Consider the following 15,090-nt stretch of genomic DNA (forward strand, 5'->3'; position numbering starts at 1 on the left):
CTGCCGCCCTGCCCTGCCCGCCGCGGGGGCCGGGCCGAGGGAGAGGCCTGGAGGCCGCTCCCAATCCCCGGGCTCGCCCGGCCCCCCGCGCCCGGCACGGCGGGGCAGCGCCCGCGGCTGCGGCTGCGGGGAGCGGGCGGGGACGGAGCGAGGGACGGAGCGAGGGAGGGAGCGGGGGGACACGGGGGATGCGGGGGACGCGGTGACCTCGGGGTGCGGGGGACACAGCGGACAGTGCGGGGGACACGGGACAGCGAGGGGGACACGGTGACCTCGGGGTGCGGAAGATAGACGGGACAGTGTGGGGAACACGGTGACCTCGGGGTGCGGGGGATAGAGGGGACAGAGGGGACACGGTGACCTCGGGGTGCGGGGGATAGAGGGGACAGTGTGGGGAACACGGTGACCTCGGGGTGCGGGGGATAGAGGGGACAGAGGGGACACGGTGGCCTCGGGGTGCGGGGGATAGAGGGGACAGTGAAGGGGACGAAGTGACCTCGGGGTGCGAGGGGACAGAGAGTGACCTCGGGGTGCGGGGGACACGGGACAGTGTGGATGTGAGCGTGTGAGGGGACACTGAGTGACCTCGGGGTGCAGGAGATAGAGGGGACAATGAGGGGGACGCAGTGACCTCGGGGTGCGGGGGACACGGGACAGTGAAGGTTTGGGGACAGTGTGGGTTTGAGGACACAGAACAGTGAGGATCTGGGGACATCCATGGGGACAGTGTAGGTTCAGGGACACCCATGGGGACAATGCGGGTTTGGGGACAGTGAGGATTTGAGGGCACAGAGTGACCTCAGAATGTGGGGGACATGGGGACAGTGAGGGTTTGAGGGGGACACTGAGTGACCTCGAGGTGCGGGACACCCAGGGGACACTGAGTGACCTTGGGGTGGGGGGACACCCATGGGGACAGTGTGGGTTTGGGGACACCCATGGGGACAGTGTGGGTTTGGGGACAGTGAAGATTTGGGGACATGGGGACAGTGTGGGTTTGGGGACACCCATGGTGACACCGAGGATTCGGGGACACCCAAAAACCCCCAAACCCCACAGCCAGAACCCCCAATCGGGAATTTTTGTGATCCAGGGAACCCCTGAGCTCCCCAAAATTTCGGCTCCCGAACTGCAAAAACCCTCAGGAAAACCCCAAACTCCAAAAACCCTCAGAAAAACCCCAAAATCCCCAAACTCCAAAAACCCTCAGAAAAACCCCAAAATCCCCAAACTCCAAAAACCCTCAGAAAAACCCCAAAAGCCCCAAAGAATCCAGCGAGCCCTCTCTGTTAAAAGGTTTTTATTTAATGTTTTGAATTCGAGGTAAAATACTTTTATTTTTCAGGTTTTTTTTTTTTCCTTTTTTCAGTTTTTTTTTTTTTTCAACTTCCATAACAAAATACGGAGCTATGGGATACCCCTGGAAAAAAATATGTATATTATCCATAAATTTCTCTAGCACTCCATCATATATATATATAATATATATATGCAACCCTTTTTTTTTAAATCTGATTTTTATAGAAATCGGAATTTTTTTTAAAGGCACAAATTTCGGATTTTTGTCTTTTTTTTTTGTTTTTTTGCCCCTCTACTTTACACCCTATGTACAAAGCCACGCTCCCCATCCCAAATTCCATCAATTTTCCCGATGGATTCCTGCCGGATTCCCACCGGGGAGAGTTCAAATCCCTCGAAATCCCTCGAAAAAGGGGTTTTTGGAACCCAAAGAAAAGCGTAAATACTGGTTTAAAAAGCGCTAAAAAAAACCAAAAAAAAAAAAAAAAAAAAAAAAAATCAAAGTTTTTCCCCGGAAAATCCAAAGTTTTTCCGGATTTTTGATGATTTCAACCGAGAGAAAATTCCTGGTTTTTTTTTTTCAATCCCACCAGGACGCGGAGACGCGAAAACAAGGAAAGAAACCAACGGAAAAAACAGCTTAAAATAATACAAAACCTCAACATAATTATGGAATAAATAAAAAATCCGGGACAACCCCATTAATGCTGTTGGATTTTTCCTCCTGTTCTTCCTTTTTTGGGAAATTCCTCCACAGAAATTCCCCGTTTTTGGGGCTGTCCCACCAAAAAGTCTCTTTTTTTTTGTTTGTTTTTTTTGTCCTTTTTTTTCATATTTTTCCTACGGATTTGCTACAAAAAAGAAGCGAAATTACCAACAAAAACAAAAACGGCTGGAAAAAAACGGGATCATGCTCCGGGGCAAATTCATCCAGGAGAGAATTCCAACCATTCCCAACTTCCCGAGGGTTTGTTTTCTATTAAATGGTTTGGCACGCTGGAATTTGAGCAATTTTTCCTCGAAACTCCCGATTTTTTTTTTTTCTCCATAAAATTTGGATCTGGTTGATTCATTTTTTTTTCCTTTAAATCCATTTTTTTTCTTACATGTTTTCCTTCTCCTCTTCCTGCTTTTTTATTTTTTTTTGTTTTTCCTTCCTCTTCCTGCTTTTTTATTTTTTCTTCCTGCTCCCGGGCTCCGTTGGGAATTCTGGAATTCCCAAGAGGCGCCGGATCCGTCGTCCTGAGTCCGGAATTCCCTGAACTCTCCCAAGTTATTTTTATTTTCATTTTTTTTCTCGTTTTTGTTTTTTTTTTTTTTTGCAGTGCAATGGCTGTGGAAAAACAAAAAAAAAAACCCCAACATTCCCACCCTTCCCAAAAAAACCCCCAATCCCAAAAAATCCTTTTTTTTTTAAAGCCACAACGATTCCAACTTTCCTCCTTCTCCTCCCTGGGATTTCGCCTCGAACCCGAAGGATCGGAAGGGGGGGGGAAATGAAAACATGAAAATTCCGGCGTTTTCCCCCCATTTTTTTGTTTCGGCTTTTTCCCGACGGTTCCGGCACTTGGATTTGGGATCGGCGGCGGGAATTCCGGGAAAGGCCTCCTGTGTAATTCCTGAGTTCCTCCTCGCGCCCTCTCTGGGTTCGTTTTTTTGTGTTGTTTTCTGGTTTTTTTTTTTTGGGATAATCCAGGGGTTTTCCACCCCAAACCCTTTGAGCTCCACATTCCGAGGCTCCCGGACCCGGCTGGGTCGGGATTTTGGGAATTCTGCTCCTTCCAGCAGGGAATTCCCGGAGCAAATCCTTGGGAATTCCTGGCTCCTCGTCCCGCTGGGAGCACAACCCGGAGGCAGAACGGCGAGATGCGGGATCTGCCCCCAAAGCCCGGGCAGGATCCGCCAAATCCGAGCGCTCCCGGATTCAGAAATTCCCAGACAAAGTCCAAACGTGGTTTGCTTTTCTTTTCTTTTTTTTTTGTTTTTTTTTTTTTTTCTTCTTTAAGGCATGAGTCAAACGGGGAGAAAGGGGGAGGGTCCAAAAAATCTGGGGATGGCGCCTGGAATTCCGGCGTTCCCGGGACTCACCACAATCATTCCAGCGCTCCTTCCAAGCATTCCCAAAAAATTCCACCCACACGGATCCCGCAGCGGGGAAAACAAAAAAAAACCTCCCGCTCCGGGCACACGAAAACCAAAGGGAGGGAAAAAAACCCCACCAAACCCCAACATTTTTAATGCGTTAGGATTAAAGGCATCCGGTTAATTTTGTGTTATTCCCGTTCCCGTTCCCTGAAAAAGTTTGGAGTTTTGCTCATGGCTTCTGCGAGAGAGAGAAAGAAAGGCGGGAAAAGGGGAATTTTCCCCGGAAATCCGCCGGGAACGACGCGGCCTCCATCCCGATTTTCCGAGTTTTCCTGAATCCTCTTCCCCCCGCCCCAAACCCCGCTCCGTGGACAGTGCAAAATTCCCGATGCAAAATTCCCAAGCTCCTTTTTCCCAAAAAACCAAACCAAAAAAAAAAAACCCAACAAAAAAATGAACCAAACCAGCTCCTGGATGGCCGGGGAATCCTCGCATCCGTAAAAAAAATTAAAAATTCCCAAAAGAAAAACCAACACCCCCTGGATGTGGAGATTCCCGGTGTCCCAAAAAGCCCCGAGCCTGGAACCCCTCCGTGCCAGTCCTGGAGCTCGAGCCGGCTTTTCCCGGGAAAAGCGAGCAGGAATTGCGGGAATTCCGGCTGCTGCGTCTTCACCTGCAAGTCAACAACAGAAACAACACAAAGGCCGAAGCTGCCCGCCCCCCTCCCTTCTCCCACCCCCGAAAACCCCCCAAAACCCCGGCCCTGCCCCGCGCCCCCCTCCCCGCCCTTATCCCGAACTGCTCTGCAACCTTGCTACATAAATACACGGATTTCTCCTCCGGGTGTTTGTTTGCCAAGGTTTTGTTGTTGTTGTTGTTGTTTCTGTTTTTTGTGGCGTTGTTTCGTCGTTCCAGCCGGGATTAGGTGTCGGAGGCGGCGGCCACGGCTTTGGGCAGGTGCCAGACCCCGTTGGGCCGCGGCTCCTCGGGCATTTCCTGCCGGGAATCTCCGTTCCAGCGCCGCTTCAGCCGCAGCTTGGGGGGCATCAGGGCGTCCTCCCTCCTCTCCTGCCCCGCCGCGGCATCGCCGGGGCAATCCCGGGGCTGTTTCTCCACGTTCTCCTCTCCGGATGAGCCGGGCTGAGGCGGGATGGGCACCCACGCCGGAGCGGCCGGGCGGGCAAACACCGCGGCCTTCTCCTCCTCCTCCTCCTCCTGTTCTTCCTCCCGCTTCTCCTCCTCCCGCTCCTCCTCCCTGTCGGGCTCCACCTTGACGCGGGGCGGCTCGGCGTTGCTGCTGCTGCTGCTGCTGTTGGTGGCGCCCTCAGGGCTCTCCAGCCGCTCGCGGTTCTTGCGGCCGGCGGGCGGCGGCTGCAGCTTGATGGGGAACTGCGGCTGCTCCTCCAGCGGCACCGGGCACTGCAGCGGCGGCACCACCAGCGGGTAGCGGGGGAAAGTCCGCGGGCTCAGGTGGTAGTTGAACACGGAGCAGGCCTGCGAGTGCAGGTAGTGCTTCATCTCCTCGGGGTTGAAGGAGAAGCAGCTGCTGCCGGCGGCGGCGAACGGGCTGAGCCCCGGCGAAGGGCTGTACGAGAAGAGCGTGGGCGTCAGCGACAGCGCCGGCGAGATGGGCACGTTGAGCACGCCGGGGCGGCCCGGCAGCGGCGACACGGCGAAGGGGCTGTGAGGGTGCTCGGGGAACATGCCGGGCCGCGAGAACAGCGGCAGCACCACCTCGGGCTTGCGCTTGGGCCCCGCCGCGGCCGTGGCGGCGTGCGGCGGCGCCAGCAGGTCCCGGCGCCAGTCCGGGGCGCTCTCCTCCAGCTCGGCGGGCTCCGCTTTGCGCTCGGGGTCCGGCAGCGCCGGCTCGGCGTGCGGCGGCAGCAGCGAGGCCGCGGCGAAGCGGCCCGGGCCCTCCTCGGTGGGAGAGTGCGGCTCCAGAGGGGGGAAATGGAACCGGGAGGAGGCCGTGGGCACGGGCGGGGCGCTCTGCGGAACCACGCCTGGAAAATGGGGGGAAAAGGGGAAAAAATGATTAGGGGAGTGAGGGGGATGAGGGGGTCGGAGTTTGTGGGGATGGGTTGGGAATGTGTGGGAGTATTGGAAATGTCCGCCTGAGGGAGGATGGCATCAGTCCGTGGAAATGTCTGAAATATCCTTGGAAATGTCTGAAATATCCACGGAAATGTATGAAATACCCATGGAAATATCTCATCTGAGAAGGGATCTCGTCAGTCCATGGAAATTCTGAAATATCCATGGAAATATATAATCTGAGAGAGGATCTCATCAATCCATGGAACTGTCTGAAATACCCATGGAAAAAAATCCAATACCCATGGAAATCTCTTCTCTGAGGGGTGGATCTCATCAGTCCGTGGAAATGTCTGAAATACCCATGGAAATGTCTCATCTGAGAGGGGATCTCAGCAATCCATGGAAATGTCTTCCAGTATCCATAAAAATATCTCAAAAATCCACGGAAATATCTTCAATGTCCATGGAAACCACTTCTCTGAGGGGGAATTCCATCAATCCATGCAAATGTTTCGAATACCCATGGGAATATGTCCAATATCAATGGAAATATCCCCAATATCCACAGAAATATCTCAGATATCCATAAAACCTCTCCTCTGAGGGGTGATCTCATCAATCCACGGAAGTATCTCAAAGATCCACAAAAATCCCTCAAATTCCCACCTCCCTTTTCCACCACAAATCTCCGCGAGGGAGGGGACAATCCTGGAGAAAACCCCCAAATTCCAGCTTTGCCCTCCCAATCCCCGCCCCGCTGGGTATGAAAAGGGCCGGGATTAACCGAGAGAGCGTTCCAAATTCTCCCAAATTCTTTTTTTTCCAAGCGCCCCAGGGACAGGCGGGAGCTGGGAACTGCCCGGACTCGTTTGCTCCCAGTTAATTACGGAATTACAGCTCCAGACACATCTTCCCACCCCCGTGCCTTGGCTTGGAAAAGACATTCCCCTCCTCTAAACAAAAAAGAAAATAAAACAAACCCCAGCAGGGCCCACACAGGTGAAGGAGACACCAACACCTGGAGGAATTTTTCCCTTTTTTTTTTTTTTTTTGGCCTTCCCGGAGCCTTGGAAAAACAAAACCTTGGAGCTTCCCTCAGGGAGGGGAGGCAGCCCCAGAGACGGCGCCGGACGGAGGCTCCAGCCTGGAAAAATCTCTTTTTTTCCCCACACACAACCTGCTTTGATCCCTATTTTCCCTGCTTTTTCCCTGCTGCATTGGTGTTCCAGGCTCTACCCTGGAAGCTGGATCAGATCTTCCAAATCGGGACTTGTTTGTGGAGAAAAATTTGTAACTTTTGGGAACAATGGCTTGCAGACAGTTTTTTTATCTTTATGGATTCAATAATCACTGATTTCCCCACTTTTCCTGCTCTTTTTCCTGCTGGATTGGTGCTCCAGGCTCTCTCCCCTGGAGCAGCTTGTGCTAGGCCCAGCTCCTCTAAATTGAGATTTTTTTGTGGAGAAAAGTTTGGAATTTCTGGGAATATTGACTTTCAGAGGGGTTTTCTATCTTTACAGATTCAATAATCACCAATTTCCCCCCTTTCCCTGCTCTTTTTCCTGTCTTTTTTCCTGTTTTTTTTTTTCCCTGCTGGATTGGCTTTTCAGCCTTTCCCCTGGAGCAGCTCGTGCTAGGCCCAGCCCCTTTAAAATGAGATTTTTTTGTGGAGAAAAGTTTGGAATTCTGGGAATATTGACTTTCAGTGGGTTTTTCTATCTTTATGGATTCAATAATCACCAATTTCCCCACTTTTTCTGCTTTTTTTCATGTTTTTTTTTCCTGCTGGATTGGCCTTCCAGGCTTTGCCCTGCAGCAGAGTGTGCTAGGCCCAGCTCCCCTAAACTGAGAATTTGTGAGGAGAAAAGTTTGGAATTTCTGGGCATAACGACTTCCAGAGGGGGTTGTTTATCTTGATGGATTCAATAATCACCAATTTCCCCACTTTTTCTGCTTTTTTTCCTGTTTTTTTCCCTGCTGGACCAGCTTTCCAGGCTTTGCCCTGCACTGCAGTGTGCTGGGCCGGGCTCCTCTAAATAGGGATTTTGTGAGGAGAAAAGTCTGGAATTTCTGGGAATATCAACTTCCAGAAGGATTTCCTGTTTTTATGGATTCATTTTCCCACTGTGCCTGATCAGGACAATCCCCCAGCTGTAGAAATTTGGCTCTTAGGGGGTTTAATTCCATCAAAAAACCCCTTGGAAAGACTCTTCCCAGGAAACCACTGCTGACTCTAGGATAAAGCTGGCAAAACTATTTTAGGGCAAAAAAAGGACATTTATGCTCCATTCCCAAACTCTTCCTCGTTATCCTCTCTCCTCCAGGGAAAAAGTTTTTATTTTTAGTCAAAATCCAAGAATTCCTGGTTTCCTCCAGGACTGCTGCGATCACTAAGGAATCCCTCCCAACTCCGGGGCAGGAATGGGTTAAAAAAGAGCAATTTTTGGTTGAAAAGGAGAGGGAAAAGGGGGAGAAAAGGCAGAAAAAGCCGTGTATTTGTCCAAGGCCCCATAAACTCACCTGAGCCACTCTGGGATTGCATCCCAAGGCTGATCCTCTTATCCCACAAATCCCAACAATCCCCGGGGAAAGATAAACCCTGAGCCCACATCCCCCACTGCAGCCGGGATTTGCTCCCAGGTTTTGGGCTTTTTATCCAGGCTGGCTGTGGAAAAAAACAAATTCCACATTCCTGGGGTTTTTTAAGGGATTTTTTCCCCCCATTCCCACCCAGAATTCCCAAATTCGCCGGGCTCACCGTTGGGCCGGATGTTGATGAAGGGATAATTGGGCATCACCAGTTTGTTAAAGTTGAATTTGTAGGTGAATCTTTTGCCCTTGGTCTTGTGCAGGATCCTCTTGTTGTAGTAATATCTGGGAATAAATTAAAAATAAAAAAATTGAAGCACTCAAAAATCCAGAATTCCTTCCTAATTCCTGAGGGATTCCTTCCTGAAATCCCGTCTAATCAAAAAATGGAATTTTGGAATGGCTGGGCCTGGGGTGGAGCTTAAAGATCCTTAAAAATACAGAATTCCAGAGGGATTTCTTCCTAACTTCCTGTTTAAACCAGAATTTGGAATTTTGGGATGGTTTGGGTTGGAAAAAGCTGAAAAACCCTTAAAAATCCAGGGCCAGGGGCAGCTCCCACCTTCCCAGGTCGCTCCAAGCTGGAATGGGGCACTCCCAGGGATGGGAAATCCATGGAATAAGCTGGACCAGGGAAAGATTTATCCCTAAAATCCCACTGAATGGAATCCAGGAATGTTTTTGGGGTGGAAAAAGGACCTTAAACCCCACCAACCCAAACCCTGAGGGACGAGACCATACCAGCACGATATCCTGCTGGAAAAACCCCAGAATTCCATGAGGGGAAAAGGGAAAAATTCCAAATTTGCTGACCTGAGGAGCCCCACTGAGCTTGTCATAGTTCATGTGGAGTTTGAATTTCTGGGGCTCCCAAAGCTGCGCCACCAAAACCCAGAACTGGGCCAAACCCACCACCCCAAACCCTGAGAGACGAGCCAACATCATCCTGGTATCTCTCTTAAAAACCCTCAGAATTCTACAGGGAAAACACCCATGAAATTTTTGGGAAAAAACACCCAAATTCCAGCAACCTGAGGGCACAACTGAGCTTGTTATAGTTATGTAGGGTTTGCATTTCTGGTGCCCCCAGAGCTGCGCCAACCCCACCACCCCAAACCCTGAGGGACGAACCGACACCACCATCACATCCCCCTTAAAAACACCAAAATTTCATGGGAAAAAAAAAGGAAAAATCCCCAAATTTCACTGACCTGAGGGCCCAGCTGAGCTTGTCGTAGTTCATCTGCGGCTTGCACTTGCGGCGCCCCCAGAGCCGCGCCACCAAAACCCAAACCCACCACCCCGAACCCTGAGAGATGAGCCCAAAAACCCCTGAAATTCTGAGTTTTGAAGGAAAAAGCCTGAATTTCGGTTACCTGAGGGCGCGGCTGAGCTTGTCGTAGTTCATCTGCGGCTTGCACTTGCGGCGCCCCCAGAGCCGCGCCACCTCGTCGGGGTCCTTGATGACGAACTCGCCGTACTCGCCCTGCTGCCAGGCGATGACGTGCCGGAACTCCTCCTTCTGCAGCAGCTCCAGGATGAAGTGCCACAGCTGGATCTGCCGGGAGCCGGGGCTCGACTCCGTCTTGTACGCCCACTCGGGGAAGTGGTAGCCTTTGGGGGGAGAAATGGGGGGGAAAAATGAAAAAAAAAATGGGGAAAAAAAAAATGCAACTTTGGGAAAAACAGGTGGGGTTTGGGAGGTGGAATTCTGTTCAGTGTTCAGTCTGGGAGCAGGGAGATCCAGATTCCCATCCAGCTGCTCAATTCTGACTCCTTTGAGACCCAATTCCTCGGAAAATCCAGCCAAAAACCACTAAAAAACCCACTAAAACCTGTGAACAACCACCAAAAATTGGTAAAACTCAGCTGGAATTGCATTAGTTACTCGTGCCTGGAATTGTGTCCAATATTCCGTATGGGAGCAGGGAAATTCAGGTTTCTCATCATTCTGACTCATTTCAGCCCCATTTCCTTGGAAAATCCAGCCAAAATCCCACTAAAACCCACCAAAATTTGGTAAAATTTGGTTGGAACTGCATTAATTACTGGTGCCTGGAATTCCGTTCAATATTCCATGTGGGAGCAGGCAATTCCAGGTTTCCCATCCAGCTGCTCACTTCTGACTCCTTTAATCCCCATTTTCCATGGAAAATCCAGCCAAAACCCACCAACATCCTACAAAAACAACCCACTAAAAACCCATCAAAAATGGGTAGAATTTGATTGGAATTCCATTAATCACTGGTGCCCGGAATTCTGTTCAATATTCCATGTGGGAGCAGGGAGATCCACATTCCCACCCAGCTGCTCATTTCTGACTCATTTCAGCCCCATTTCTTTGGAAAATCCACCCAAAAATCCCACAAAAAAAAAACCAAAAAAAAAACCACCCTAAAAAAAACCCCTAAAACCTGTGAAAAACCACCAAAAAAATGGTAAAACTTGGGTGGAATTCAGTATTCTGTGTGGGAGCAGGGAATTCCAGATTCACATCCAGCTGCTCATTTCTGACTCATATCAGGCCCATTTCCTTGGAAAATTCATCCAAAAGACACAAAAAATCCACTAAAACCCAGTAAAAAACCCCAAAATTTTACAATTCTGGAATTCCATTCAATATTCCATTCAAAATCCCAGGGATGGAATTCAGGCAGAAAAAAAAATCCTAATTTGGGGTGGGGTTTATTAGGAAAAACTTTGATTTGTGGTGGGGTTTATTTTGGGAAAAATCTGATTTGGGGTGGGATTTATTTTGGGGGAAAAATCTGATTTTGTGTGGTGATTTTTTTGGGAGTAAAATCTGATTTGAGGTTGGTTTATTTTAGGAAAAATCTGACTTGGGGTTAGGATTTTTTTTTTTTAAAAAACTAATTTTGCGTGGTGACTTTTTCGAGGGAAAAATCTGATTTGGGTGGTGATTTTTTGTGGGGAAAAAATCTGATTTGGGGTCAGGGTTTTTTTGGAAAAAACTGATTTGGGGTGGAGTTTATTTTGGGGGAAAAAGTCTGATTTGGGGTGGAGGTTTATTTTAGGAAAAATCTGATTTGGGTTGGAGTTTTTTTGGGAAAAATCCCCTTTTTTCCCCAGCGCCACTCACATTCGTGCCAGGCCACAAACCCCGGAGGGAACAACCCCAAAGCCGGCCCAGGGAGGGAGGAATAATCAATAATCTGAATTTCCAGGGCTGCACCTCCACCCTCGAACGGGGGGAGAGGCGGGAGCGGCATTCCCAGGGAATATTTATATCTGGGAAAGGGCAAAAGTGGGAATCTGTATCTGGGAAAGCAGCAAAAATGGGATTTTATCCTGGGAAAGCAGCTGAAAATGGGATTTTATCCTGGGATTTCATCCCTGGAAAGCAAAGAAATTGGGATTTATGGGATTTTTATCCCAGAAAAGCAGCAGGAATGAGATTTTTGGGATTTCTGCCCCAGAAAAGCAGCTGAAATGGGGTTTATAGGATTTTTATCCTGGAAAGCAGCAGGAAAGGGATTTAGGGGATTTTTATCCCGGGAAATCAGTTGAAAATGGGATTTACGGGATTTTTATCCTGGGAAAGCAGCAGGAATTGGGGTTTTTGGGATTTTTGGTGTTTTTATTCTGAAAAGCAGCAGGAATTGGGGTTTTTGGGGTTTTTTGGGAGCTGCTCACCCCCTCCTCCCTCGGGCTTGTCCACGATGCTGCAGCCGGCCTTCATCCTCTTCCTCCTGGGGAGAGAGGGGTCAGCAGGGACTGGCCAGGATTTGGGGGAAAAACCAGGGAAAATGGGAAAAATGGGGGGAAAATGGGGTCAGCAGGCACCGCCTGGGAAATGGGGGAAAAAATAGGGAAAATGGGAAAATATGGGGGGAAAAACGGGGGGGAAATGGGGAGACAGGGGTCAGCAGGGACCGCCCGGGAAATGGGGAAAATATGGGGGGAAATTGGGGAAAGATGGGGAAAAAATGAGGAAAAACAGGGGGAAAATGGGGAGGGAAAGGCATCAGGATGTACTGCCCAGGGAAATGGGGAAAAAATGGGGGAAATTGGGGAAAGTGGGAAAAATGGGTAGGGAAAGGGGTCAGGAGGCACTGCTCAGGGGAAAACAGGGGGGAAATGGGGGAAATTGGGAAAAAATGGGGGAAAGATGGAGAAATAACAGGGGGAATAATGGGGAGAAAATGTGAAAAAATGCGGGAGAAAATGGGAGAGAAAAAGAGGAAAAATGAGGGGAAATTTGGAGAAAATGGAAAAAAAGGGGAGAATAAAGGGAAGAAAAAAAGGGGAGGGAATGGGAGAAAAAATGGGGGGAAATGGGAATAAATGGGGACAGAAATTGGGAATGAAGGGAAATAAAGAGGGAAATGGGGAGAAAACTGGAGAAAATGGAAAAAACACTGGGAGAAAAAAAGGGGAAATAAGGGGGGAAAAAAGGGGGAGAAAAGAGGGAAAAAGGGTGGAAAGGGGAGAGAAAACAAGGAATAAAGGGGAAATAAAGGGGGGAAAGGGGGAAAATGAAGAGAAAGGTGAAAAAGGAGGGGAAGGAGAAGCCAAAAGGGAAATTTCCCTGGCTGGAGCTGCAGGAAGGAGACAAAACAAACCCAGCTCAGCCCCAGACGGGCCCGGCTGCCAAAATCCACAGCTGGGAGCGGGCCCAGGTGTGCCAGGGCTGCACGGGAGGGGAAAAACGGGGAAAATGGAGAAAAAAATGGGAAAAACATAGAGAAAAGTGGGGAGGGGAAAACAGGGGAAAATGGGAAAAAATAGAGAAAAAAATAGAGAGAAAGGGGAGGGGGAAACGGGAAAAATGGGGAAAAATAGAGAAAAGTGGGGAGGGAAAAATGGGGGAAAAACAGGGGAAAAATAGAGAGAAAAACAGAAAATGGGGAGGGGAAAATGGTGGAAAACAGAAAGAAAAAAGGGAAAATATGGGGAAAAACAGAGGAAAGGGGAAGGGGAAAATTGGAAACAGGGGAAAGAATAAAGGGAAAAAGTGGGGAAAAAATAGAGAAAAGGGGAGGGGGAATGGGAAAAAAGGGAAAGAAAAAGAGAAAAAAATGGGGAAAAACAGAGGAAAAGAGGAGGAAAAAAGGGAAAGAAAAAAGGGGGGAAAACTAGGGAAAAAGGGAGGGGGAAATGGGAAAAAAGGGAACTAAAGAGGGGGGAAAAGAGAGGAAAATGGGGAGGAGGAAATGGGAAAAAAGAAAAATAAAGGGGGGAAAACGGAGAAAAATGGGAAGAAGAAACGGGAAAAAAAGGGGAGCAAGGAAAAAAAGGGGGGGGGAAAAGGGAAAAAACAGGAAAAAAGGGAAAAAAGGGGGGGGCAAAAGGGGAAATTTCCCTGCCTGGGACGGCGGGCCGGGATTTCACATCAGAGCCCGGGGGAGCCCCCCGAGCCCCCCCGTGCCGGTTCCCGGTTCCCCAAATGGCGCCGGGCCCGGGCCCCCCCGCCCCGCCCCGCTCCGCTCCGCTGCCGTCGCGGCGCCCCGAGCGTGTCCCGGCCTGCCCGGCCCGCCCCGGCCCCGGGCACCGCCGCTCCCGCCGCCCGCAGCCACCCCCGGGGCCGGGGCCGGGGCCGGGGCCGGAGCGCAGCCGGGGCCTCCCACGCCCGGCGATCCCGCTCGGCACGGGGGTGTCCCGGCCCCGGCCGTTCCCGTTCGTTCCCGGTACCGGTACCGGGGCGGGCGGGGGTCGCTCGCCGCTCGCCCCCGCTCGCTCCCCGCGCGGTTCTGGGTAACCCCCGCCCCCCCGGCCCCGCCTCCGGGGCCGCTCCGCGCTCGGCCCCGGCCCCCGCCGCCCTCCCCCGGTTACCGGGACCCCCCCGCCGGTACCGGCACTGCGCTGCGGCCCCGCCGCCCCCGGAGAGCGCCCGCCCCGCCCTCAGGGGGGCTCCCCCTCGTCGCCCCCGCGCTCCGGTACCCCCGGTAATCCCCCCCACCCCTCCGGTGCCCCCCGGTACCCCCGGTACGAACCTGCGGGGGCGGCGCGGGCCGGGAGGAGCGAGGCGGGTTCCGGCACAAGGAGGAGGAGGAGGAGGAGGACGGGAAGGGAGGGGGGGAAACGGGGCAGGAGGCGGGCGGGGACCGGGGCGGGGGGGGGGGGGCGGATCGTTCCCGGTAGTGCGGGGCGGGGGAGCGGAGGCGGCTCAGGCTCCGGCCGCTCGGTCCCGCTGCGGCCGCGGTCGGTGGCGCCGCCGCCTCTCGTCCGTGCCCTCCTTTCCCTTGTTGTTGTTCGTTCTCCTCCTTCCGCTCCTTCTCCTCCTCCCGGTGCCTCCCCCGCGCCGCCGCCGCCGCCGGAACCGGAACCGCCGCCGCCGCCCACGCGCTTCCGGGCAGCGCGCGCGCCCACGCGCTTCCGCTTCCGGTCCCGCTGAGGGGAGGGGAGGGGGAGCGGCGCGGGAGCGCGCGCGCGGGAAACGCCCCCTGCCCTCACAAACACGGGCCCGGAAAAACGGGGAAAAACAGCGATAAACGGGGCAAAAACCAGGATAAAGGAGAAAAACGGCAACAAACGGGGCTAAAACCGGGATGAATGGAGAAAAACAGCGATAAACGGGGCAAAAACCGGGATAAAGAGAGAAAAACAGCAACAAACGGGGCTAAAACCGGGATGAATGGAGAAAAACAGCGATAAACGGGGCAAAAACCGGGATAAAGGAGAAAAACGGCAATAAACGGGGCTAAAACCGGGATGAATGGAGAGAAACAGGCGTAAACAGGGCCGGGAGGGGGGAAAAACCGGGAAAACGGGGATAAAACAGGGATAAACGGGGACAAAGTGGGCTAAACCAGGAATAAATGGAGATAAACCGGGATAAATGGAAATAAACAGGCATAAACAAAGCCGAGAGGGGGCAAAACCCGAGGTAAATGGGGATAAACAGGGCTAAAACAGGTATAAATGGAATGAAAAGAGGGCAAAAGCCGGTATAAATGGAGAACACCCAATATAAACGGACCAAAACAGGGCAAACGCAGGTACAAATGGAGCTAACCCGGGTATAAACGGAGGCAAACAGCCCAAAACAGCCTAAAACCAGAGCCAAAGCAGCCCTGAGCACAGGCCCAGACTGGGCCTAAACGGGCCCATAAAGGGACC

General features: G+C 51.6%; 1 protein-coding gene across 1 annotated transcript; it reads right to left on the bottom strand.

Moving 5' to 3' along the window:
• Positions 1 to 1,289: 1,289 nt before the first annotated feature.
• On the bottom strand, positions 1,290 to 14,285 carry ETV3 (ETS variant transcription factor 3). Its single transcript, XM_059490481.1, has 5 exons — positions 13,965 to 14,285; positions 11,665 to 11,720; positions 9,387 to 9,624; positions 8,180 to 8,295; positions 1,290 to 5,387 (listed from the first exon to the last, which is right to left on the bottom strand). Exons 2-5 carry the CDS (start codon positions 11,708 to 11,710, stop codon positions 4,306 to 4,308), a joined length of 1,482 nt encoding a protein of 493 aa, XP_059346464.1. The 5' UTR covers positions 11,711 to 11,720; positions 13,965 to 14,285; the 3' UTR covers positions 1,290 to 4,305.
• Between the last annotated feature and the right edge of the window lie 805 nt (positions 14,286 to 15,090).

This window comes from Ammospiza nelsoni, chromosome 28 (genome assembly GCF_027579445.1).
Source record: "Ammospiza nelsoni isolate bAmmNel1 chromosome 28, bAmmNel1.pri, whole genome shotgun sequence".
Classification (NCBI taxonomy): Eukaryota; Metazoa; Chordata; class Aves; order Passeriformes; family Passerellidae; genus Ammospiza; species Ammospiza nelsoni.

Bases quoted from the DNA above. Each gene is read 5' to 3' on its own strand.
- ETV3 (XM_059490481.1), bottom strand. From the start codon at position 11,710: ATGAAGGCCGGCTGCAGCATCGTGGACAAGCCCGAGGGAGGAGGGG. The intron at 8,296-9,386 runs GTAACCGAAATT...ATTTATTCCCAG, and splicing joins AAGCTCAGCCGCGCCCTCAG to ATATTACTACAACAAGAGGA. The intron at 5,388-8,179 runs GTGAGCCCGGCG...CCCATTTTCCAG, and splicing joins CATCAACATCCGGCCCAACG to GCGTGGTTCCGCAGAGCGCC.